Source organism: Daucus carota, chromosome 6 (assembly GCF_001625215.2).
Source record: "Daucus carota subsp. sativus chromosome 6, DH1 v3.0, whole genome shotgun sequence".
In the NCBI taxonomy this organism is placed as follows: Eukaryota; Viridiplantae; Streptophyta; class Magnoliopsida; order Apiales; family Apiaceae; genus Daucus; species Daucus carota.
In genome coordinates, this window is record NC_030386.2 from 35924158 (window position 1) to 35946954 (window position 22797).

At 34.7% G+C, this 22797-nt stretch overlaps 3 protein-coding genes across 6 annotated transcripts; 2 read left to right on the top strand and 1 right to left on the bottom strand.

The window, feature by feature from the left end:
* Positions 1 to 358: 358 nt before the first annotated feature.
* On the top strand, positions 359 to 3650 carry LOC108226635 (aluminum-activated malate transporter 4). Its single transcript, XM_017401626.2, has 6 exons — positions 359 to 885; positions 980 to 1117; positions 1363 to 1626; positions 1702 to 1838; positions 1925 to 2071; positions 2541 to 3650. The coding sequence occupies exons 1-6, from the start codon at positions 561 to 563 to the stop codon at positions 3171 to 3173; spliced, it is 1644 nt and encodes a 547-aa protein (XP_017257115.1). The 5' UTR covers positions 359 to 560; the 3' UTR covers positions 3174 to 3650.
* Positions 3651 to 5537: 1887 nt separating this feature from the next.
* Positions 5538 to 11469, top strand: LOC108193008 (uncharacterized). The gene is made up of 10 exons (XM_017359567.2): positions 5538 to 5894; positions 6005 to 6083; positions 6192 to 6286; positions 7125 to 7229; positions 7544 to 7623; positions 8886 to 8976; positions 9046 to 9153; positions 9283 to 9369; positions 10711 to 10779; positions 10923 to 11469. Exons 1-10 carry the CDS (start codon positions 5655 to 5657, stop codon positions 11040 to 11042), a joined length of 1074 nt encoding a protein of 357 aa, XP_017215056.1. The 5' UTR covers positions 5538 to 5654; the 3' UTR covers positions 11043 to 11469.
* Positions 11351 to 22009, bottom strand: LOC108224275 (membrane protein of ER body-like protein). 4 transcript variants are annotated; one of them, XM_017398799.2, is made up of 9 exons: positions 21367 to 22007; positions 20034 to 20675; positions 19543 to 19665; positions 17335 to 17937; positions 16822 to 17004; positions 15728 to 15892; positions 14418 to 14678; positions 13709 to 13770; positions 11351 to 13438 (listed from the first exon to the last, which is right to left on the bottom strand). In XM_017398799.2, the coding sequence occupies exons 1-9, from the start codon at positions 21668 to 21670 to the stop codon at positions 12980 to 12982; spliced, it is 2802 nt and encodes a 933-aa protein (XP_017254288.1). In that variant the 5' UTR covers positions 21671 to 22007; the 3' UTR covers positions 11351 to 12979. The 4 variants fall into 4 exon arrangements, with proteins under 4 accessions (XP_017254288.1, XP_017254287.1, XP_017254290.1 ...); XM_017398798.2 differs by having other exon boundaries at positions 15728 to 15913; XM_017398801.2 differs by lacking the exon at positions 15728 to 15892 and having other exon boundaries at positions 21367 to 22006.
* Positions 22010 to 22797: the final 788 nt, after the last annotated feature.

Genomic DNA, 22797 nt, shown 5'->3' on the forward strand with positions numbered 1-22797 from the left:
TGTCTAACTGTCTCTTTATTGAAAATTCCAAGTCACCGGAAATTTTAGAATAAGAAATAGAAGCAGCGGCAATAAGATTCTTAATTTGTCATGCTGTTTGCCTCTTTTAGATGTCTCCCTTTTCGGCTATTTCGTTGTAAATGACATTTTAAGAATAGACATGGGTTCGAGAATAGACATGGCTATTTCGTTATCATACTTACCTACTGATAACTCCCGTGAAAAATGTCATAGTTAAGAATAGACATGAGTTAATGGGAAAAATTATTCCTAGTTAGTAATTTCATAATACTTAGGTTAATCCTCTGCTGATTAAACATCTTTATGATGCTAATGTTATTTCCATTTTCCACCCTGCTTTCATTTTCAACTCCCAACGGTCAACCAGAACTACCCAACTTTCCAAAGGTTTCAGTCCCAACAACCAGTCCCCTCCCTCCTTCCCCACCGATATTGTCTACATATACATGCATGTTGATATGCAATGTGTCCGTATCTGTGTCACTCAATCATTTCATGTTTGGGACTGAATTATCCGTCTCAAACGTTGTTTACTAACCATGCACAAAGAACAATATATATCGTCTCGAAAGAACTACTCGGAGTTGGGACTAACAGAGGATCATTTTACTGGCGAGGAGCAATGTCTTGGATCAAGAATTTATGGGAAGTTGATAAAGCTTAAAGCTGATGCTGAAAGTGGTTTTTTAAAAGCCTATGAAATGGGTCGATCAGAGCCAAGAAAAGTTGTTTTTGCAGCTAAAATGGCGCTGGCATTGGTCATTGTATCACTTCTCATTTTCTTCCAGGAACCATTGTCGTATATCGGGGACGAGTGCATCTGGGCAATCCTGACTGTGGTGGTTGTGTTTGAATATAGCATAGGTATAATTTGATTGTTTTTTATTTTTGGATTAATGCACGCATAGAATGTTATTATTTTCAGAATTTATGTGTTATGTTTTTTTTTTAATTGTAGGAGCTACACTTAGTAAGGGATTTAATCGTGCTTTGGGGACTCTGTTAGCAGGAGGATTGGCTCTTTGCAGTGCTCAATTATCCCAAATGGCTGGGAAATTTCAACAAGTTGTGATTGTAATAAGCATATTCATTGCAGGTTTAATTCCTTTAGTATGCATTTTTATTGATTCCTAGTGAAAAGAAATATAAAAATTTATCAAATTATCAGTAAAATTTTGGGTCTAAATAGTGCTTTGGGTAAAATTGAAGCAAATGGTAATTTCTTAAGATCATTCTCCTTTAACAAAAATAGCTGTATTAAGCACAACTAGAAGTCATTCCTTCATATCAAAAGTATTCTTTGTTATTAAATATCTTTTTTATTCTGTTCTGGATTTCAAGGTTTCTCTGCAAGCTATCTGAAACAGTATCCGTCAATGAAGCAATATGAATATGGGTTTCGTTGTTTCTTGTTGACATATTGTATTGTTCTGGTATCCGGGATGTCACATTTTGTTGCTACAGCTTCTTCAAGATTGTTGCTAATTTCTGTTGGAGCCGGTGTTTGTTTGGTAGTAAATGTATGCATTTATCCCATATGGTCAGGCGAGGATTTGCACAAATTGGTGGTAAAAAACTTTAAGGGTGTTGCTAACTCCTTGGAAGGTCAGAAGTCATTATCTAGATTTCTTACAGTATGTCATTCGGATTAGTTTCATTGTGACGTTTCTTCTTTTATAGGCTGCGTTGGTCAGTATCTGCAATGTGTTGAATACGAGAGAATTCCTTCTAAAATTCTTATATATCAAGCTTCTGATGATCCATTGTACAATGGGTGTAGAGCTGCTGTACAGTCTAGTAGCCAAGAAGAATCCCTGGTAGACAACTAAGTTTATCATATACCTGAATGATTTGACTGCTAGTTTCCATTGTTTACCTTAACATGATTTGATTCTTTGTGCAGCTAGGATTTGCAGTTTGGGAACCCCCTCATGGCCGATACAAAATGTTCAATTATCCTTGGAGTAACTATGTCAAAGTTACTGGTGCATTAAGGCATTGTGCATTTACTATCATGGCAATGCATGGCTGTATACTTGCTGAGATACAGGTATCACTCAACAGTTTATGTTTTCTCCTCTCGTCTCTTATTCAATTATATTGTTCACCTAATTTTTTGATTTTTTCCGCCTTATTCTTCCTCTTCCTCTTTTTTGTTTTTAGTCAGTTCCTGTTGTGTTTGTGTCGGTGAGTTTACTGTTTATTAGTATCAGTTTAGGAAATTTGCCTTATTACCAGGTTGATTTTCTCGTCTAGGGGGACAGGATGAGACCATATCCTGGTAACTGATAATGACAATTCAGATATATGCATCAGAAGAACATGGAGTGATAATATATACAGTAGTATATTACTAGTTAGTGTAAATTTAGGGGTCCGTGGACCCTCTGGATCCGTCTCTGATGATGGCTATAGATAAATTTTAGTTGGAGAATACCAGAAGCTTTGTAAGTGTCGGCATGCCTTTAGCATCAACAGGTCATTCTGATATAAAGTTAAACCATTCTATTTTTCTTTAGGCAGCAGCTGAGTTGCGAGCAGTATTTAGGAACGAGATTGAGAAAGTTGGCACTGCAGGGGCTAAAGTGTTACATGAGCTTGGAGCCAAGGTTGAGAAGATGGAAAGATTAAGCCCGGGAGACTTGCTAGCAGAAGTGCACGAGGCCGCTGAAGGGTTGCAACTGGCTATTGACGAAAAATCATTCCTTTTGATCAATGCTGAGAGTTGGGCAAGTTCCAGAATGCCAGAGGAATTTGGGGACCCTAATCACTTACAAGATCTGAAAGATGCTGAAACTAGAAATATGGTTATAAGCTCCCTCAGCCAACTGGCGGGTCATTTGAGATCAACCCACACGCCAAGGCACTCAAACATGATCAGAACCTCCTCTGTTGCACAAGTAGTCTCATCTGAAGATGTATTCAGGCACCAACAATGGCCTTCACGTCTATCTTTTACTGGTGACACTGTTCTTAATGAACGCGAAGAAAGGACGTATGAAAGTGCAAGTGCATTGTCATTGGCTACCTTTACTTCTTTGTTGATGGAGTTTGTCGCAAGGCTTCAAAATCTTGTTAACTCATTCGAAGAGCTTAGTGAGAAAGCGAAATTTACGGAACCTGCAGTTAGCTCAGCAGTATATGTTGAGTAGTCCAAAAGGAAAAGCAACTTGATTCTTGATCGTAACACAAGTCTGATTGATCGTGTATGTCAATGGAGACAAACATTTCCTGCACGGCGATAGCCTAACGATTGACATTGATTATATTGTCTGATCTCGGTCGGTCAGGAAGAAGAAAAAGATCAGACAAAAAAAATGAATCAGATGTTTTTAGATAATAAGTATTCTGATCAGAGAGCGTTTGATCAGAGAGCACATAAAATTACATTTAAAAAATCAAACAACATATATAATGGAACAAAGGAAGTATTATTCTTAACTTAGCTTCGTAATATTTTTACGTTTGTAACATTTTTTCTCTATAAGAATGTGATTAAATACAAGCCAATATCAATCTAAATATTAAAAATTAATTTTAAAATAATCAAAGATCTCCCAGTACTTTTGTGCTTTGACCGCAGTGAGGACTGAGGAACAGCCTGAAAGCCGTTGGATAGTGCAGCTGGGGCATCTAGTTCTAGGCTATAGCAGAGTGGCAGTTAGTCATCTTTTGTGTGCTAGTGTAGTAGTGTGTGATAATTAGATCACCACGAACTTTGTAGGGCAAGTTCGATGTTGCACTGTTAAACTGTGGGGCGTATGCGTATAATCATACTCCCTCCGTCCCCCTCAATTGTTTAGATTGGAGGAGGACACGGAGACCAAGACAATGTATGAAAAATTAGTAAAGTTAGATGAAAAGTGGATAAAGTAGTGGGACCTATCAATATTTAATAATAGATTTGAGATAGTGGAGGAAAGTAGTGGGTGTAATAGTAGTTTTTATTGTTAAATATGAGGTAGTAGAGGAAGATAGTGGATGTAATGATGAGAAAAACTTACTATTTATAGTAACGTAAAAAATGAGAGGGACATCCCAAAATAATAACCGTAAAGAAATGAGAGGAACAGAGTACTTTGTTTACTCTACCTGGAGCCATCATTACATAACGGTTTCTGCACCTTGATGAGCTGTAGGCAAGGCAAGAGAATATTCACCACCCAAATTTTAAATGAAAATTTTGTATGTTGGTCTTTTTCAGAATAATAATTATAATAATAAATCTCGATTTTGACTTCACCCAAAAACTGTTGTACTGTATTTAAAGTAAAGATTTAATTTGTCACCTGTATTTTTGATCCCTGGCTGCACCAGCAGTAGTTTCCATTTTAATTTCTGTCACCGTTTTGGCTAAATCAAAATCAATTATTAATTATTTTTTTAATCTGAATTATTAGTTATTTTTTGTGACATTTGTATTTTTGAACAAAACACAAGTCGCATCAACTTTAACTCATTTTACTTGCAAGTTAAATAATACTCCTCCTGTCCCACCCATTTTTTTACACTTTCCTTTTTGAGATGTCCCACCCAATTCTTTACATTTCAAAACTTACCAAAAATAGTTAATGAGTCTCACCACTTCTTCACTTTTCTTTCCTTTTCCCGCTATTTTTACTCCAATATCTTCTTTTTATACATTAAAAATCAATGGGTCCCACCACTTTACCCACTTTTCTTCCTTTTTTCCACTACTCTATACATATTTTTTAAGCTCCGTGCCCAACCCATTCGATAAGAAATGGGTGGGACGGAGGGAGTAATTCTTGTCAATAACGTATCAGGATTCAGGTACCTGTAAATGAAAAGCGCGAATATACGACTTACTTACAAAATCAAAAATCATGTACAAAAAGCTTGAACTAAAAACAATAAATTTCATTTTCAAAAAAAAAAACAAAAAAAAAACAATAAATTTCTACCGTACAGACACAAGATTATTTACTGGTCTTATTCAAAAATTACATTTATTTTCTTAAATGGAGGAAAAGCAAAAAAAAATAGGTGTATTTATCGTTTAGTCCATGCAAGTATGGAGCTCACTGGTCAGTGGTCACTCACTCTCCAAGTGGTACATAAAGCATTAGGGTCCATTTGGTCACAGACTTATTTAAAGGCATATTTACTCGGTTGGATTCAATTGTATACGTTTTTTTACTGCTCGATATATATTTTAAGATTTTTTTATAATTTAATTTTTTTTCTGTATAAAAATAAATATTAAATATATATAAAAAAGAAAAAATCTCAACAATAAGTTGCACAACTATATTTTATCAAAATATTAAAATTCGTGCCACTTTCCTGTATCAAATATATTTTTGACGAATTTGGCTTATAGCCTTACAAACGAATGAGACGACAGAAAATAAATTTTTAATCACAGCTATCTACATAAAATATGAAATTACTTTTAGTACGCTTTAATTTAATTATTTCTCACTATTTGATCATATTATTTCTGCTTAACAAGTTTTTAGATTCCCCAATTTGTCTAATCACGTCCTTATCTTACTTGAGACACAGACACTTCACATATATAACCAACAAATTATTTTATTCCAAAACCCGCACAAAAACACACACACACACACAACGAAATCTTCGATTCAAATCGATCTCTCTCTGATATGGCGGAGACTACCGGCGGCGAGAATCCACAGAAAAACGTAGTGGAAGAAGTTTCTAGAATCTCCGAGCTCGCTAAGGAGCTACAGGAATCGTCGGCGTCGTTAATCTCGCGTTCATCGTCGGAGGAGGCTTCGCTCCGGCAGCGAGCCCTAACGCTCGATTCTAATATCAAAAATCTCCGTGTTTCTATCGTTTCTTCTGTTAAACGAGGCAATTTAGGTCCTAAAGAAGCCGAAAAAGTACAAAAAATCATGCGCACATTCACATTATTATGTATTTTTTATTATTTTTGTGCCTGTTCGTTATTTAGTTAGGATTTGGTTATGATTGTTTATTTTTTGTTGTGTAGTTGGAAGAGGAGTTGCGGAGAGCTAGGTATGTGCTGAGTGAAGGCGATGCGGCGTCGTTTCTTCCGAGCAAATCTCAAGGTGTGTGCGGTAGTGATTTGTGTTGTGTGTGTTTATGAGTGACTGTAGTTGCTAGATTTGTAGTTTTTAAATGAATTGACGAGTTTTGGCTGTGTTGATTGGATCCAGGAAGTTTTTTGAGGATGTTTATAGGTCCTATTAATGTTCGTGCTACACGGAAAGATGTTCAACTCAAAGTGAAGGAGGAATACAATAGTTTTAGAGTATGATTCTTATGGCTATTATTGACCGAATTTAGTTTTGTTTTGTTTTATTATGTAGTTTAGTACTAAGAAGTTTATTAAGAAAGATAAATAGGTTTCAGCAGTGATAAGAAATGATCAATGCTTTGTGTACTTAGATACATAATCTTCAAGTGGAAGTTTGGAAGTTCGGTAGGTTTGAGAAAATGATACAATTCTTCATATGTTTGTGTGCATCGGTGCATGTCTGTACTATAGAGTTCCTTATCCCTGAAAATTGCAGAGTATAGTTGTAACAGGACTACATACTGGAACAATTTCTTTTATGACAATCAGATGAAATTAAATAGTAAAATTGTGTTTGGTGGTTCAAAATAAATTTACAGTCACGGTGAAAATGATACAATAGCTTATCTTGATGATACTATAATATCTTAGACGTGTGAACACATGATTACATTAGGTGAGAGGTTAAGGTTTCTTATTAATCAATTCAATTCTCTATCCACAACATTATATCTGTGCAAAGCTTGTTTGAGATGACAATCATGATAGTTGTTGTAGGTGGAATTAGTATCTTTGGCTTGTAATTTTTGGGGCATTAAAATTATGCAATGTCCCCTGGTAGTATCCTTAGTTATTCCTTTTGAGCGTGCTACCCAGTTTATGCATAACCACATTGTGGATGAATTCACAAAAATAATCTTTGCTCAGATCTCAACAAAATTGAGTATGAACTATGATTTTCTTTAACAGCTCAACCTGTCGGTTAGAGTGCAGTTACTTCACTGTAGAATTGCTCTATATGGATCTGAAACTAAAACTTTACTTTTGATTCTTAATTGTCTGTCACCAACAGGATAGAACTGCTTTGTTGTTTCTCGTTTTCCCGACATTACTACTTTGCTTAAGGTCATGGATTTGGGGTGGATGTTTACCTGCATTGCCAGTGCAACTTTACCAGGTACTTGTGTGTAAAAATATTTTTATTATACTCGCTCGGTTCATTATATAAGTCACTTGAAATTTTCACTTACTTCTAAGAGGTTTGACTCAATAGTTAAAATTAATTTTTGTAAAAAATCTCAATTTTTCAATAAAAGTACAACATGTATGTTTTTATTTAGAAAAAGAAAATTGTGGAAAAATATTAAATTCAACTATACAGTCAAAGCTCATGGAAATGTGTGAAAAGAGTCTAGAACCTTATACAGTGGATTAGAGGGAGTATTATCCAATTCAACATTTTTTTAGCATGTACTAACAAGATTGTTGCAGTCTTGGTTACTATATCTATATACAGGTTTGGCTTTGCGAGAGAATATACTGAGATTAAATGGAAGTGATATTCGTCCATGGTAATTGAAGTAGAAATTTCATTTCAATCATTTACTCCCTCTTGTTTGGTAATGACTTCTATTCTCTCAAAAAAGAGGTGGACAGTTTGAGGTTTTCAATAAGCAAGTGGATACCTATTGTTCCATATGCGTGTGTGTGTGCGTGTGTTAAAATATATATATTTATAAATTCATCGGGTTTCGGATTTGGATTTGGTTTGGAGCATGATTTGGGATTCAGGATTCGGATTTCGGATCGGATTTTGGTTGGGTGCATGTTTTAAATCCAAAATATTGGGTTCGGTAATATACAATAAGATCGGAACGGATTGAATAGCCATCAGATCAGATTATTTTGCCATCCCTATGGTGTTGATTCTAGTGTCCACATATATACAGAGGAGTTTCTTAATGTCACCATTGAAACTCTTTTCCCTATATGGTATTGTATATATGTTTGTGCGCTGATATATATTTAATCATGGGGGAAGTGAGAATTGAACTGTAGACAGTTTATAGGAGCCACTTAGCAATCGCTCTGACACTCCTTGATTTTCTATGTTATATGTATGTAGGGGTGTACACGGTTCGGGTTGGGCGGGTTAGCGGAATTTATCGACCCAACCCAGTTAAATCGGGTTTTTAAAATTTCAACCCAACCCGAACCGTATAAATTTGTAACCCAAACCAATTTGTAGTACTTCGGTTTGGATCGGTTCGGATTGGTTTGGTTATAATCGTCGGTGTCGAATAGGTCTTCAACATCAAATTTTTTACACTAAAAATTACTTTAACAATCTTGTCAAAGACATAAAACTGAATTTAGTTAAAAAAATAAGTAGTAACAAATAATAAACAAATATATTCATAAATTTAATCTCATATTCTCACTCATAAATTTATTATCATATATATTTAAATAGCAAACAAAAATTAATATATTAAATTTGGGGCACACAAATACAATAAAACTAATTGGATTAGGCTAATATGTGGATGAGATGGATAAATTCAATATGTTCCCATATTTTTCAATTGGGTTGGGTTGGATCAGTTTATAAAACCCGAAACCCATGTCCAACCCAATTAAATCGGGTTAATACTATTTCAATCCAATTACTAATCCGGTTAAAAAATTTCGGATTGGATCGGCCGAAATATGATCGGTTTGGATCGGGTTGGTCGGTTTCGCCAACCCGTGTACACCCCTGTATGTATGTATATTTTTTGTTCTATTTGGTAGCAACATCCTTGAAAGTAACATCACAGACATGTATCTGCAGGTGGATATATCATCACTACTTTGCAATAGTTATGGCACTCATCAGTCTGACGTGGGAGATAGGACGCCAGCCTGACTGTGAGCAGAAGCAGGCAAGAATGACTTATATAAGCTATTCAACTTTATACTCTTGTTCATAACTATAACCAAGCCTTTTGCAGAAAGGTGTACAACTGTTTCTGAAATGGGCAATAATGCAAGGAATTGCAATGCTTCTGCAAAACAGATATCAAAGACAGAGACTCTATACTCGTATTGCTCTTGGCAAGGTAGAGTCATTTCCATCCGAAGTTGATTATATAGCTGTAGATTGTCTATGCCTATTGTTCGCCCACTTGGAAACATCTTTTAACAGGACTAGACAAATTATTTGTTTACTTGATTGGAAATTTTGGCAGGCTAAGAGGATGGATGTTGTGTGGGGAGAAACTGCTGGAGTAGATGGCCAGTTATGGTTGTTGTGCCCTATACTCTTTACATTACAGGTAACTCAGAACGGCACAATTTTGATTCATGATGAATGCTACAAGTTTTATTAATCTTGACTATAATTTACTTGAGGCGTGTTAAATTTCTGTGGATATGATAAAGTATATCTTATATGTTAACATAATATGTGTGACTGAAAGTTACCTAGCGTTGTTGATCATGTGTGTGACATGATTTTAGTTACTAATAATCCACTCCTGTTTTATGTATCTATAAAATTCCTTCCCATTTGTAATTATTAATTTAAGTCAACTAAATCATATATAAAGAAGTTCCTTTGGATCTATTAATATATGCTATTAAGGAATTGGTAGAGATAAACTTTGATTGTCAGTATTTTTAGAAATTAGGATGTTTAGCTGGAGGAATTAAATTGTCATAGAACTTGTTTCTTTGTTTGGCAGGAAATATAGAAGACTATCTTCTTTTCACTCCAACTATTTTAAAAACTATATTATACGGCTGAGAGGGTACTACCATCACTAGGATTCTCATTCCTTCTTGCCTTGTTATTCACGCTGCCAATTCAACCCTAAACATGAGCTAAAAAATGTCATCAGGTGCCAAGTGCAATAAAAAAATTTTAAAATCCTTCTGATGATGACTTCGTGCCCACAAGTTAGTAGTTTTATATATTTTATGATTCAAACCGAATAGCCATTTAGAGAATAATTGCTCAGTGCGGTTTTAATGATCTTCATAATGGACCTTCAACATTCCATTTTCCTCAGTCTTAGCTTGCTCATCCTTCATCCCACTTGTGTACAGTAGAGGCAATAGTGTTTGTTATCTGCTTATGTTCAATGAACTGCCAATATACAAGTTGGTAAAGTTTGTACAAAAACATTATATGTTTGATACATGTGTTTTATACAAACTGTCTGCATTTCACTCTCTAGAACTTGGTGAAAGTGAATAAAAATAAATATATATTTATACTTTTCAGTTAAACATCATGTAGTGGTTGTGAGGAAAACCATCCCTTAATGTAGGATAAATAATAATTTATCGAACATACATCTGTACTTCCCAAATCTCTAGAGTCTATACCAGTCAAGATTATGCAATCTTGTCAGGGTATTATGATAATATATAAAATTACTTTGCTGGTAGTATATACCTGCTAAGGAAGCTTGTCTATTAGACTTCCATGTAAAAATAGTTGCCATGTCCTCAAAGTAAGTTCTAGTTTTCTGATTTATACACAATTGCACTTCTTCTAAGAGAGGAGGGATTGTACTCTCTTGGTGATAAGAAACAATCATTCAAGGTTGAGGATTTGTTTAATCAACCTATTATGCTCATGAGTGAGGAATTTGGTTGCTTTCTTGTCTCAGGGATTTGAAGCATATGTTGGAGTGTTGTTGCTTCAAACCGCAGTAGTTGGTGTTGTTCCTGAGTGGCAGGTGAGAACTTTATCCAGCCATCAACTGAAAATTTTTAAGATAAATTTAATCTTATTGATCTTAATTTGTTTTTTTGCTCTCCATTTTTTTAATTTCCTGCTGTGGTAGACACTTAGATGGATTCTACATTTTTCTCTTGATAGGTAGTTACTTGTGGAATACTTCTGATAGTTATGGCCACTGGAAATTTTGTCAACACGGTTCAGACTCTATTGGTAAAATCTCGGTTCAAGGCAAAGATGAAGAAAGGTAAAAGCAAGTAAATATATCGTGTGAGATTAGAAGAGGTTTTGTGGTCGGGTGACCAATTTTATAGTTTGGGTCTTGGGGCAATGGATGTTACACTCGCTTTTTCCAAAAGCAACTCCCTACCCATGTCACTCCTATATATGCCATACAATGCTATTGATGTTAGGGAGGGTGATTTTGGATACCATGAAACAGAGTTTGTTAATTTCAAGAAAAGAAAAAGAAATTAGACACAGTTTTGTTATAGTTGGTCATGATTGTACCAATTACTTTCTCGTATAACATCTGTTATTCTTATGCATTAAAATATTGAAGTTGGTAGTTCTTTTTTTTTTTTTTAAGAGTTGGTATCTGTTGTGAACATGTAAATGTAATAACATTTTCTGTGTGCAATTGTTCAGGTGCTATAATAATTAATAAAGCCAAGTTTACAGTTTTTGATGTTTCTCTTTAAGTATTTTATACTTGCCTTTGTGTTTTACTAGTCCAGTGTTGAATTTCCGACTTGCAATTGGTAAAAATCCCCATCCCAGTACTATACAGCATTTGGCTAATTATTAATAAATTAAAAGGCTGGTGTTTATGTGTTTATCTAGTTGGTCATATAGAGGTTTTTTTTTTTTTTTTTTGACAAATGTTATGTAGAGTTTTAATATCTCTCCAGTATCCGTTTTATAATAAAATTGTCATTGTGTCTAGAAGAATGCTGGATATCAAATTTCCATTCAGGAGCTTTTTTTTTTTGAAAATTTAAGGGCTTCCCTTTTTTTAAAAATGTATTATTTTATACTCCCTCCATCCCCCTCATTTGTTTACATCGGGAGACGGGGGCTCGGCACGCATTCTAATGCTCTCGTAAAACGTAGTTCAATAAATTATTTTGAACTTTTTTTTTTCTTCTGAATAAAGATTTGATATTCAAATTTTTATACAAAAAAGGAAAATTTCAAAAAATAAGTTATAGAACTATATTATATATGCGTCTTGAAATGCGTGTCGAGCAGTGTGAAAAAACTGTAAAGAAATGAGAGGGACGGAGGGAGTAATTTTTTTAGATAGATATCATATATGTTAAGTGTTTTATATTCGCTAGTTAGCAGAAAAAATAAGGATTTATTTTAGGAAAAGGTAGAATTATAAATATTTTTCTCCAGAAATAAGCTTTTATTTTTGAAAAATAAATTTAGACAAATGACGAAATTGTTATGTAAATTTTGATCACAGGAAGGAACGACTTGATCATGAGTAATCAGAAAATGTGGTCCCAGTATGCTGGTAGAAAACCAGCCTCTATTCGTAAATGTAAGGATGCTCGTGACAAAAAACAAATAAATGTTGCTTAATTGCCTGGCCCGATTCCGTAATTTTTCTGCGATTAGCCCACCCTTGAAGAAATTGAGGGTTGCGGCCGTTTTATTTACCCCCTCTCCAGAAGATATATCTTTTTGACGAAATTGAGGTTGTCACCTTTTTCTTTGCGCACCTCTCTAGAAGATACATCTTATGGACTAGAATTAACCCAGTGGGGTTATTAGCGATTTATTGGATATGGATTTTGCAAAATGTGGTTTGGTAAGAGGAAGATACGCGAAATGCTGCACCGAGCTGAGCATAAATGTATTCCTCTACTCTGTAGCCTGTAGCAATCTTCAACAATATTTGGCATCGCATTTTTTAGAACATAACAATCAACTACTGCAATGTTACTGTTCCCTTTAGTGGTAGATAATCTGTGATGATAACTGTCACGTTAAATTACCTGATTCCCATGGCAAAACATAATGTTATTTGAAAGATGGCTAGAGAGGATTACAAGAAGCAACATTAATTTATCCATGGAAGGTTAATCTCTTGTGAAAGACCACTTGTTAAGCTGGGGAATACGAGCCCAGTAAGTATACATGTAAAGAGCTTGTTCAGCATTGTCATAGGCCTGAGCCATGTTACTGTATCAATAGGATGCCCACCCTGGTTTCATTACTCGAGTCTCTTGCGTGACAACAAAGCTTGAATGGAATACATCAAGCTTCTTCAGGAACATATTGATCAGGTTACCAGCTTCATAAGAAATGCCCGAGACCATCAGCCCCATCATAACACAGTACAGTACAGTTTTCATATAAGATTTTGGTGTTCTCTTAACATATGCCTTTCCACAGGCTAGTATAATAATGGCTGACAGCGAAGATGCTGCAACCATTACAAGCTTGAGGTTCCTGTCATCACTCGATCGGAAAGAGAAGCCATAGGTAATAGGAGGAATTAAGCCAAATGTAAGGAATGATAGAACAGCAAAGACTGCATGAAGTAGAAAATTTCTTCTGTGGCCCAGTAGTTCATGGTACCTGTCTACTCGCTTATCTAAATGATCAGAAGCTTCCGTCTTCTTATCATTTTCCAGTTCCCAAAGCTGTAGAAATTTTTTTCTTGGTTAGGCATCTTCACTGTCTAAAATTTCTTAAAAAGTCATGGTCAAATTGTGATGGCACGTGTCAGATATATATATTATTACAAAATTGTGGTAATAAATTGTTCTCTCCACAAGTTTCACGTCTAACTTCTTAGCTGCTCAAGTTATATAAAAGTTTAAATAATGTAGTTCAGATCAAATAACGCATAGTGAACCAAGTCTCCACAGTCCACATTAAGTTATACTACTAGGAATTAAAACAATACTTACATTGTGACCAATAATAATTAGCCCTCCAATAAGAGTAGCCAATCCCAGAGCCAGAACATTCACTACAATTATAGAAATGTTAGAGAAACTCGTTGACATCATTGTTACTATTCGAACCCAAATGATAAAATTTACAAAGTATAATAGGTCCACAGAAAAGTTTTAAGGCAATTTATGTGCAAGCACGTTCCAAGACAGTTAGAGTTCTTATTGCCAGCGTGCACAATATGCAGATATCTTGGGAGGATATTTTAAAACACCAGCCACAAAGGTCATTGAGAAAGATGACAAATATGCCTCTGTGCTATGTGTTTTTTATTCATTAGTAGATGACCTTTTTCCTTTAGTCACAAGTCCATTTTTTACATTGCAATATATTGATTAATCTGACAGAGAAAAAACAAACAACCGACCCGGCAGGACATATTAGAAAAGTGTTAGCTGTAGCATTAGCTTATAAACTAACCATGGGGGTAAGATCCATGTTTTTGTTAAAATATCTTTGTGTCTATTTAATTTATAATTATAAATCAAGTACCACCCTTCCTTTTTTTTTTTATTACTAGAATTAATTTAAACCATAATTCACTCTAAGCGTTCAAGCACTCACAAATCTCACACTCCATATATCATGTACTGGAGACTTTGAAGAATTCTATGTACTATATGCAAAACAATGGTACAGCACAACAGGATCTAGGAAACTTACATGTGGCAGCATCAGAGCCAGCCGCCGATGACACAACTCCGAGGCTTGATATTGATTCCACTAATCCTCCATACACAATGCTTTTTATAATCTCCAGACCCCGAATTCCTTCTGCAGATATGTCGCTTTGTTCATTTATTTGGATTCGAGTCTCAAGATGTTGCAAATTTTCAGTTTCTGCTGGATTAGTTAAATCCTGCACTCTTTGAGCATCAGGGTCTTCAGTTTGACTGGTTGCAACCACCATTATTGTGTCACTGACTGCAAAACAATGCATTAGTAATGAAAGGGTTAGGACTGATGATTGGTTCAATTCTACTTGTACAACTTGAGTAATTAAATGTCAGTCTCAGGTGCGACATCTCTTAATAATCTGATGGATAAGATATTATGTTGGTTTTTTCGATGAAAAACAAAAGAATACAATATGCCTGGAAGTATGATGTTATTACTCTAGGTTATATATTCTGACTATAAACCTTCTGTTAATAGGTTAGATATTCCAAGCCTCTTTTCCCATCTCACCAAACGTAATCATTGTAAAAATTGATTACAAGAAAGCAACATGAATTATAGATAAAGACCTTGGACTCTTTGTTGATTCATCTTCATGAGCCCATAAACATAAAATTGAATTGTTTTTAAGAGGTTGATGATTGTATCTCTCTCTCAGATTCAATTCACTCCCATAAACATAAAATTTTCGAATGAGCTTTCATTTTTAAAGCCCAGACTTTGATAATTTTAGTGGTTAAACATTAGAGGTGAAAGAGTTACTGATTCGTTGGAAGTCATGGCTATGCAATCACAGATCCCTTAAAATCATTGAAACCCTGGTACCATTTGTTTGTTATTTTGGATGAATGATATCTACGAACTCATTCATTTTTTTTAGTGAAAGATATTTACCATTTTATTCATTCTAATCTTTTGAACTAATTCCACTTAGCCTGTTGGTAACCATTAACTAATCTAATATAAAGAACTACATCTACTGCTTTCCACTATACTCACTTTATACATTATTATCAAGTGATCTCACACTCTACTCACTTTTCTTACTTTTTCTCCCTTTACTCTATTTCTTAATCGTCGTGCCCAACCCAAATGTAAACATTTGGGTGGGACGTAGTGAGTATTTTTAAATTTTAGATATATTATACTCTTGGGCCTTAAATTATAAGTATCTTAGCAATCTTTGATTTGTGAAAATTTAAAATTAAAATAATTTTAAAACAATCTAAAATTGTATAATTTATTGAACCACCCAAACTTGACACTACTAAAAATGTTTGCAAGGTGTTTCTAACCTGAACCTTTTTGAGCAGCTGTATCCTTAAAGGTGTTTCTAAGATTAATCTGTCTTCCATGAAGTAATAGATTGTTCTGGATTACTGGAATTGGGGCAGTTTGATCAGCTTTCAAGGGTTCATCTGTGTATGCCTCTGCTTTCTTTGTGTGTGTTTGTCGATAATCTTCAGAATAATAGATATTTTCTGTCAATTAATGTATAAAGTAATCATTGTTCTTCCATAACATATCCATGATTTTAATTGCTAGGCATTTAAATGAACACATCATGCTATCTAGCAACAACACAAAAGAACCTCGCCAGCTTAAGAATAAACAAATAAGATTGTGATCAACAACTTCAAGTAGCAACAAAATTACTGCATCTAAACCATGACAATATATTCCTGTTGTATAAGCAGAGAGAAGAGAGAAACCAAATGGTTATTAAATTAAAAATATATTATCATACCTTCCCTGCCCAAGTACAATTTCCAAGATTAAAAAGTTTATGACTACGTTATTTAACATGAAATACAGAAGGCAGATTCTAGCAAATGTCATTAGCCTTCCCGGTCAAAATCAAGCACCATCTGAACTTACAACTGGTAAAGAAACGAGTATTCTTGGACTGCACACTGCTGTGACATCACACGGTATTATTCCCTGCTAAATATTAAGCATATTGGTACATGACCTATGATAAGTGTTACACCTCTGTTGGTCATCGACATATATTGGTACTCAATTTAACAGAGTCAAGCTGCAACTTTTAATGAATGGACCTTAAGATCATATCCTTTAAGAAAAGTCTGCCGCAATTGTTGCACCAATAATTTGCCACCAAATACAAGTAACTAGATGATAAATTCTACCTTGTAAACAAAAAAAAAACCCTGAATTGGTGGAAATGTGGACGAACTTACAAACTAACAATAAATTTATATGGATAAAGTTTTCATTAGTTGTAAATTCCTGAGTCCAGATATAATCACAAGGCAAATATTCTGATTAACAATTCTAATATTCAACAATCAGCACAGAAACAAGCTGAATAATGAGACTGCTGTGTAGGTTGTTCAAGCTGTAAAAGCACAAAATTCTACTGACTAACCTTTATTATTTGTTGTAACTTCTCCAAATTTGATTTGTGTTGCAAATTCAGATAGAAGGGATGCACCACCAATTTGCTCATTTTGAGGAGATATACTTAGAGTTACATTCACTTTGCTGTCTGTGAATGATTCTTCAAGGAATGATAAAGGTGTCTGTAATAGAAAAGCCGTATCCTTCTCATCTGCAAAGCCACCGTTCAATATGAGGTACAAACTCAGCTAAAACACTAGACCAAACCAACATTTCTTGAGTTCTCGCATTAAATTCAAATTTCTTTCAAATTTCCAAAGAGAGCACAACAGATGGGCTAAGGGTTATTTCAGATTAAATACACACTTTTATCATCTATGTAAGGTGAAGACGGGTAGCATATTAAATAATAATTTGTGAGAACAATACTGAAATTATCTCAATACCTGGAGTTCAACCTATATATATACTATATTGAAACAACAGGAAATTGGCGAACATGAAAAAGTCAATTTGACAGCATTTAGCATCAATCATGTACCTGAACCTTTATTTGGTATTGTTCCATTGACCTTTTGGTCTGTTTTGGAAGTCTCAACAGTAATAGAACTGACGCCAAAAGGGATAAAAAACTTGAGCCCATTTTCTTGAGGTTTAAAGGTAGAAAGTTCCGCAGCTTCTCTGGTAGAAGTTGGTGGGATGTCTGCCAGAGTTATTTCTGGATGTTCACCTTGACGATTAAGCGGCGCCTCGTAGTATGAAGGTGATAAAACATTAGTGCCACCTTCCTTGGATCCACTAATTTCACTCCAGACACTTCCTTCATCAGTGTAAATTTCATGTGAGGGAGATTTGTTTGGTGAGGCTTCCCCATTCTCCTCATTCAAGTTCATAGAAACTTGATCTTTACAATTATTTATGCTTCCAGGTTCCGCCAGACTGATTTTTTGAGGAGATATATTATCGGTTCCACCTTCCACAGATTCTTTGTTACTACTCTTTACAGGTTCTCCATTTAAATCTGTATAAGCATGCGAGGAAGATACATGCATTGATGAGACACTACCATTTTGTTGCCTCGTGGACTTTGAAGGAATAAGCACTTCAGTGTCATCTGTTTCCACATCTGCACTAGTTATGACTCCTGCATTGGCATTTCACATCAGAATAGTAAGGCTTTTACGTGAGATAATTAGATTAACATAATCTAGTAAAGTGCTATCCTATCAACGATCCAGTCCAGCAATATAAGCTGATGTCTGTAATTCCGATTATCTCGTCATCAAGCTATTGATGATGTGTCTCCTCTACACAAAAACACACAGGACCTTACAGAGTTACAGTTTGATGGTAATGGCGAGTTTGAAGCCATTCCTTATTGGGGCTATTGCTCAGATATCTACAAATGGGATAAAGGGAAGGCTTTAGACACAATGCAACCATGCCTTACTTGTAGAATATAAACATGTAAGGGGTGAATAACGGATGAAACTGCCTTCATCCATAGCTTGGATTAAGGAACTAGGTTTTTGAGGAGTCTTTACACAACAGAATAGGAAATAGAAGCTAACTGTATACGGACTTCAGTTTGTACTATCTTCCATTCTTGTTAAGTGCCTTCTGTTCTTTTTGCACTTTTATTTACATTGCACCTGACAGCCCATGAATTCAAGTTCCTTCTGATCATTAAATGCTCAAGGCAGTTTATGAAAAAGCACTTCACTTAGTTATTGACCAATTGTAACTGCTACCTGATGCATTCGCATTCTCGATTATATGCAAAATGATATTTGAGGTATATACTGACCTTAAAAAGCTACTCTCTTCAAGAAACATTATTATAGACTAGACTTGTGATTTATCTTTGGTAACCACTGAGTTTTCAGGAGTCAATATAGAGCTCATGCACAAGTACTAATGACTAATTAAAAAGAAAACACATATTTTGTCAAAAAAAAAGAAAACACATATGAAGATTCCATTACTGTGTATCTCTGTGATAAAATTTTAGGTTACTATCATTTTTTTAGTTCTCTTGCAACAAAAAATTTACATATATAACAATTATGGGAATGTGATACTTGGCCCATAATCCAACCTCATATAGGTTGGCCAGGGTTGAACATGTGCCAACTGCATAATTATGTAGATATATTTTTTCAATCAACTATGGTCAGAAATCACATTAACAAGTTCGAATAATTAGATTAATGTAATAAAAAAAGCACAGAATTAATCATGCTTACATCACGAGAAAAGGCCCTGAATATCAAATTGGAGTTAAAATGCGCCGAATATCACGTTATGAAAATATGACCCTAAATACCACTCTATGACGTTGAATCATGTAGCGTTAGGTTATAAGGATAAAACGCTATCGTGTATAAAACGCTACATCGTGTAGCGTTATGAGAGTATTGTTACATGGGCTTGGGCTTCAAACGTTAGATAAAGTAACGCTATGACCTAACGTTACATTATCTAGCGTTAGGTTTTTTAGGGTTTCCAGGTGTTTGCCTTATGGGCTTGGGCTAAAACAAGGGATAAATGTAGCGTTTTCAAAAAAAAAAAATTATAAACGTTACACGATATAATGTTATAAAGTGATGTTTGGGGCCATATTTTTTGGATCTGATATTTGAGCCATTATTGCTTGAAATTATGATACTCATGGCCAACACCCCATGCTCATCAATGAGTTGACAGGTGGTAATATGACATATGATTCCACTTCACTTCATTAACTTACTTTTATCTGACTGAAAAAGAGTAGAAAACCAGCTTTTCTTCAAAACTTGTGTTTGTGGAGGATCTTGCAAATTATCCTCGTCACTCTTATCTCTAATCATGCGGAACAACTTAAAGCCATTACCTACAAGATAGATAAAAACATATGCAATCAGACCAGCTATTTGTGAAATGTCAATAAGTAAGATATACACAATATGGATAAATGGATGAAGCACTAGATCTATATACTTAAAGTTGGTAAAAACCAAACTTTTGGTGCTATTAAATCGAAGCATCCATTTTGATGATTTTGGTTTACAGATGGAACATCAGTGGTCAGAGAGTCATCACATTTAGCAGTGGGGACAGGACCCAGTGAAGATACATGCAATAATGGGAGATACTTAAACATGTCTACCACATTTACATTAGAGAAAAAAGTTACTAGTCATATTGTTAGTCAAGTATGCTAGGAAAATAAAAATTCTCCATTACACGAATAATTTAAACCTGAGGGAATGAAGATGCTGAAACAAGATAAGCATCTGAATACATCTGGTTCTTGAACTTGATCAATATTATTAGATGCAAGTGCTCCACTATCATCCACACAATTATCAACTGTATTGTGAGATGGATCGCTGGTTGTTGGCACGGATGTCGAAATTGGGCCAGGGCCTGTAACGTTCTCTAACTTGTTACGCTTACCGTCTTCGCCTAAATTTGGAAGTCGGCGTTTCCTTTTCCGGATAATAACCCTTTTGGTGATACAAGAATTGCAGTTTGGACAATACAAGTCATGTGTATCCTGTTTCCTCAAAACTCTTTCAACATCCAACTCAGTGGCTTCATGATGATCACTTGCATATAATTGGTCAGTTTCCGTACTATGTATTGCTATATAGTTAGAGAAATTCAAACTTGTTTTATCTTCTTCTACAGAAATTTCAGAAGGCGAGAGACTGGAACCTGACAAACTGCCATGCTGTTTTGCATGTTCAAGTTCACTTTCCTGGCTCAAAAATTCTCCAGTTCCAATATTTAAACTACTTTTTGTTACATCTGCTACGCAGTCACCGTCAATTTTCCCAGGATCAGTATGTTCAGTGCCACTGTGTCCATTTGAAGATAGTTCAGTAGTAATTCCTGTACCTGCATTCACAGAATACATATATTTGTCAATAACCTAACATGTTTCCCAAATGTCTACATGAACATGAAATTCGGTTTGATAACTCAGAAGTTTTATAGAAGGCAAAAAGACCTAGTGGTTTTGGTTTATACAACACAACTTAAAACATTGTCCCTCTTTCATTTACAACCTACACATAAACATCACCCAAATCTGCTAAAAACATATCTCGATCCTCAATTTGAACTACTAAACTACAAACTCACAGTAACATATCTTGTTGTGGCCTTTCTACTTCTTATTTTGATTAACATCATACTAACCATACGGTTCCGAATACATAAACACCGAAAAGAGTCAGCAGCATATAAACCAAACTATGTGAATCAGATACATGACTTAACTCATTGACAGAGATGTAATCAGTCTAAGCAAATCTAAATATAAGCCTGTCGAAAATGTCAAGCAGATCTGTACAGCGTACCTCAATTAAAAAGCATCAGCCAGCGAAATCAGTACATACAAAAATTCACAACATATGATATCCTATTAACAAGCACATAAGCAAAATAAAAAATAAAAAAAATAATAAAGTAATCTGTATAAAAGTGTAGTACTCTACACATATGGCCTCTTCTTTTCCCCAAACGGTCCACACGTAGGGCACAATGTGTGTATATATGTATGTATAGTTTAAGAGAGAGTTAATACATTTCACCGAGTTATCGAAATCAACTTGTTGATACAATTCCGCTTCCGAGACGTCAATTCCTCCATTATCAATCGTTTTAAGCTCCTGGATAGATGTAGGTATGAGATGAACATCATCTTCAACTTCGCCATTAGTATTTGCACTTTTGTGCTGCTTATAATCATCGTTATCATCATCTTCTTTGATGTGATTTGGATTAAGGTTATTAGGTAATTTTGTACTCCGCCTTGCTTGCAAATCTTCAATTTCTTCTTCCTCTTGTTCTGTTTCTTCAATCTCACGTGTTATTTCTGCTTTCTCCATGGATATACTTTAGTTTTACTATAGATGTATGATACACTCGTACTGTATTACTAGTACATCTGTGCAGTATATAGTGATAGTATTGATGCCCGCGTTGCAGGGCTTTGAAACTGAAATAAAATTTACTGAAATGAGGAAGTCATACATTTGCATTTGGCTTGCAGGAGAAAGCAGCATAGCATAGCGTTACAAATTGATAATCAAACAAAACGATATAAAACTGTTCTTCGTGAGACCTTGTTGAATGTTGATGAGCCTGGTTCAAGAGCTAAAGGTTGATGAATGGTGGATGATGTTGCTAGTGTGTCTTCGATTGTTGTATGCTGCATTAGTATGTTTGGTACCGATTCGTGTTAAAGGTCGTGGTAGTGAGTCAGTTTATCTAACTTCACCTTTAATTCGATTGCTTAATATATAATAAACCAATACTTAAATTTAAAAAAATACTTTGTTCAAATATAATATTTAAATCTAAAGTAGAATTTTATGAAATACATATTTTACTTAATGTAATTGAAAGAAACGAAGCACTTATCATTATTCAAATGGATTACTTTCTTGACACATTTGAACATATAACAATTGGATTGTTGCTGGGCTTTGAATTTTGAAAAAAATTTAGTCGACAAAGTAATTTGGACATTTAGCAATTGGATTGTACTGAGCACCATATAGCATAATAATATGATCAAAATTGGAATATTAATTCATAAATATAATTTCTAAGATATTCTCGGATGGACATTTAGCAATTGGATTATACTGAACACCATATAACATTGTATCTAAGATATTCTCGGGTGAGACAAGATCGAACCCAGGATTAGGGACGACATAGGATAAACTCTTAACTACTGAGTTATTCTTCCGTGCTCAACTGTTTACAAACTTAGTTATAAATCAAAGAAGATTCTAAGAAGTAAGAATCAAAGACCCTTATAATAAATGCATTTCATCAAACACCTCATTAACAATTCATTTAATGATTTATCGTTATAAGTATGACATTGCCAATAAATATTGATAACATAAAAAATTATCATGTGATATATATAATTTTATTGAGTTAATTGCAATTGGCACCCCTTTGGTTTCGGCTTATTGCACATTGCACCTAATAGTTTTGG

What these genes read in the sequence shown, in the direction of transcription:
- LOC108193008 (XM_017359567.2), top strand. Translation starts at nt 5,655, where the DNA reads ATGGCGGAGACTACCGGCGGCGAGAATCCACAGAAAAACGTAGTGGAA. An exon ending in AGGAATACAATAGTTTTAGA is followed by an intron (nt 6,287 to 7,124) that starts GTATGATTCTTA and finishes TGTCACCAACAG; the next exon opens with GATAGAACTGCTTTGTTGTT. An exon ending in CTGACTGTGAGCAGAAGCAG is followed by an intron (nt 8,977 to 9,045) that starts GCAAGAATGACT and finishes AGCCTTTTGCAG; the next exon opens with AAAGGTGTACAACTGTTTCT.
- LOC108226635 (XM_017401626.2), top strand. Translation starts at nt 561, where the DNA reads ATGCACAAAGAACAATATATATCGTCTCGAAAGAACTACTCGGAGTTG. An exon ending in TGTTGCTAACTCCTTGGAAG is followed by an intron (nt 1,627 to 1,701) that starts GTCAGAAGTCAT and finishes CTTCTTTTATAG; the next exon opens with GCTGCGTTGGTCAGTATCTG. An exon ending in GTATACTTGCTGAGATACAG is followed by an intron (nt 2,072 to 2,540) that starts GTATCACTCAAC and finishes ATTTTTCTTTAG; the next exon opens with GCAGCAGCTGAGTTGCGAGC.
- LOC108224275 (XM_017398798.2), bottom strand. Translation starts at nt 21,670, where the DNA reads ATGGAGAAAGCAGAAATAACACGTGAGATTGAAGAAACAGAACAAGAG. An exon ending in AGCTGCTCAAAAAGGTTCAG is followed by an intron (nt 14,679 to 15,727) that starts GTTAGAAACACC and finishes ATTGTTTTGCAG; the next exon opens with TCAGTGACACAATAATGGTG. An exon ending in TAATTATTATTGGTCACAAT is followed by an intron (nt 13,439 to 13,708) that starts GTAAGTATTGTT and finishes AAATTTCTACAG; the next exon opens with CTTTGGGAACTGGAAAATGA.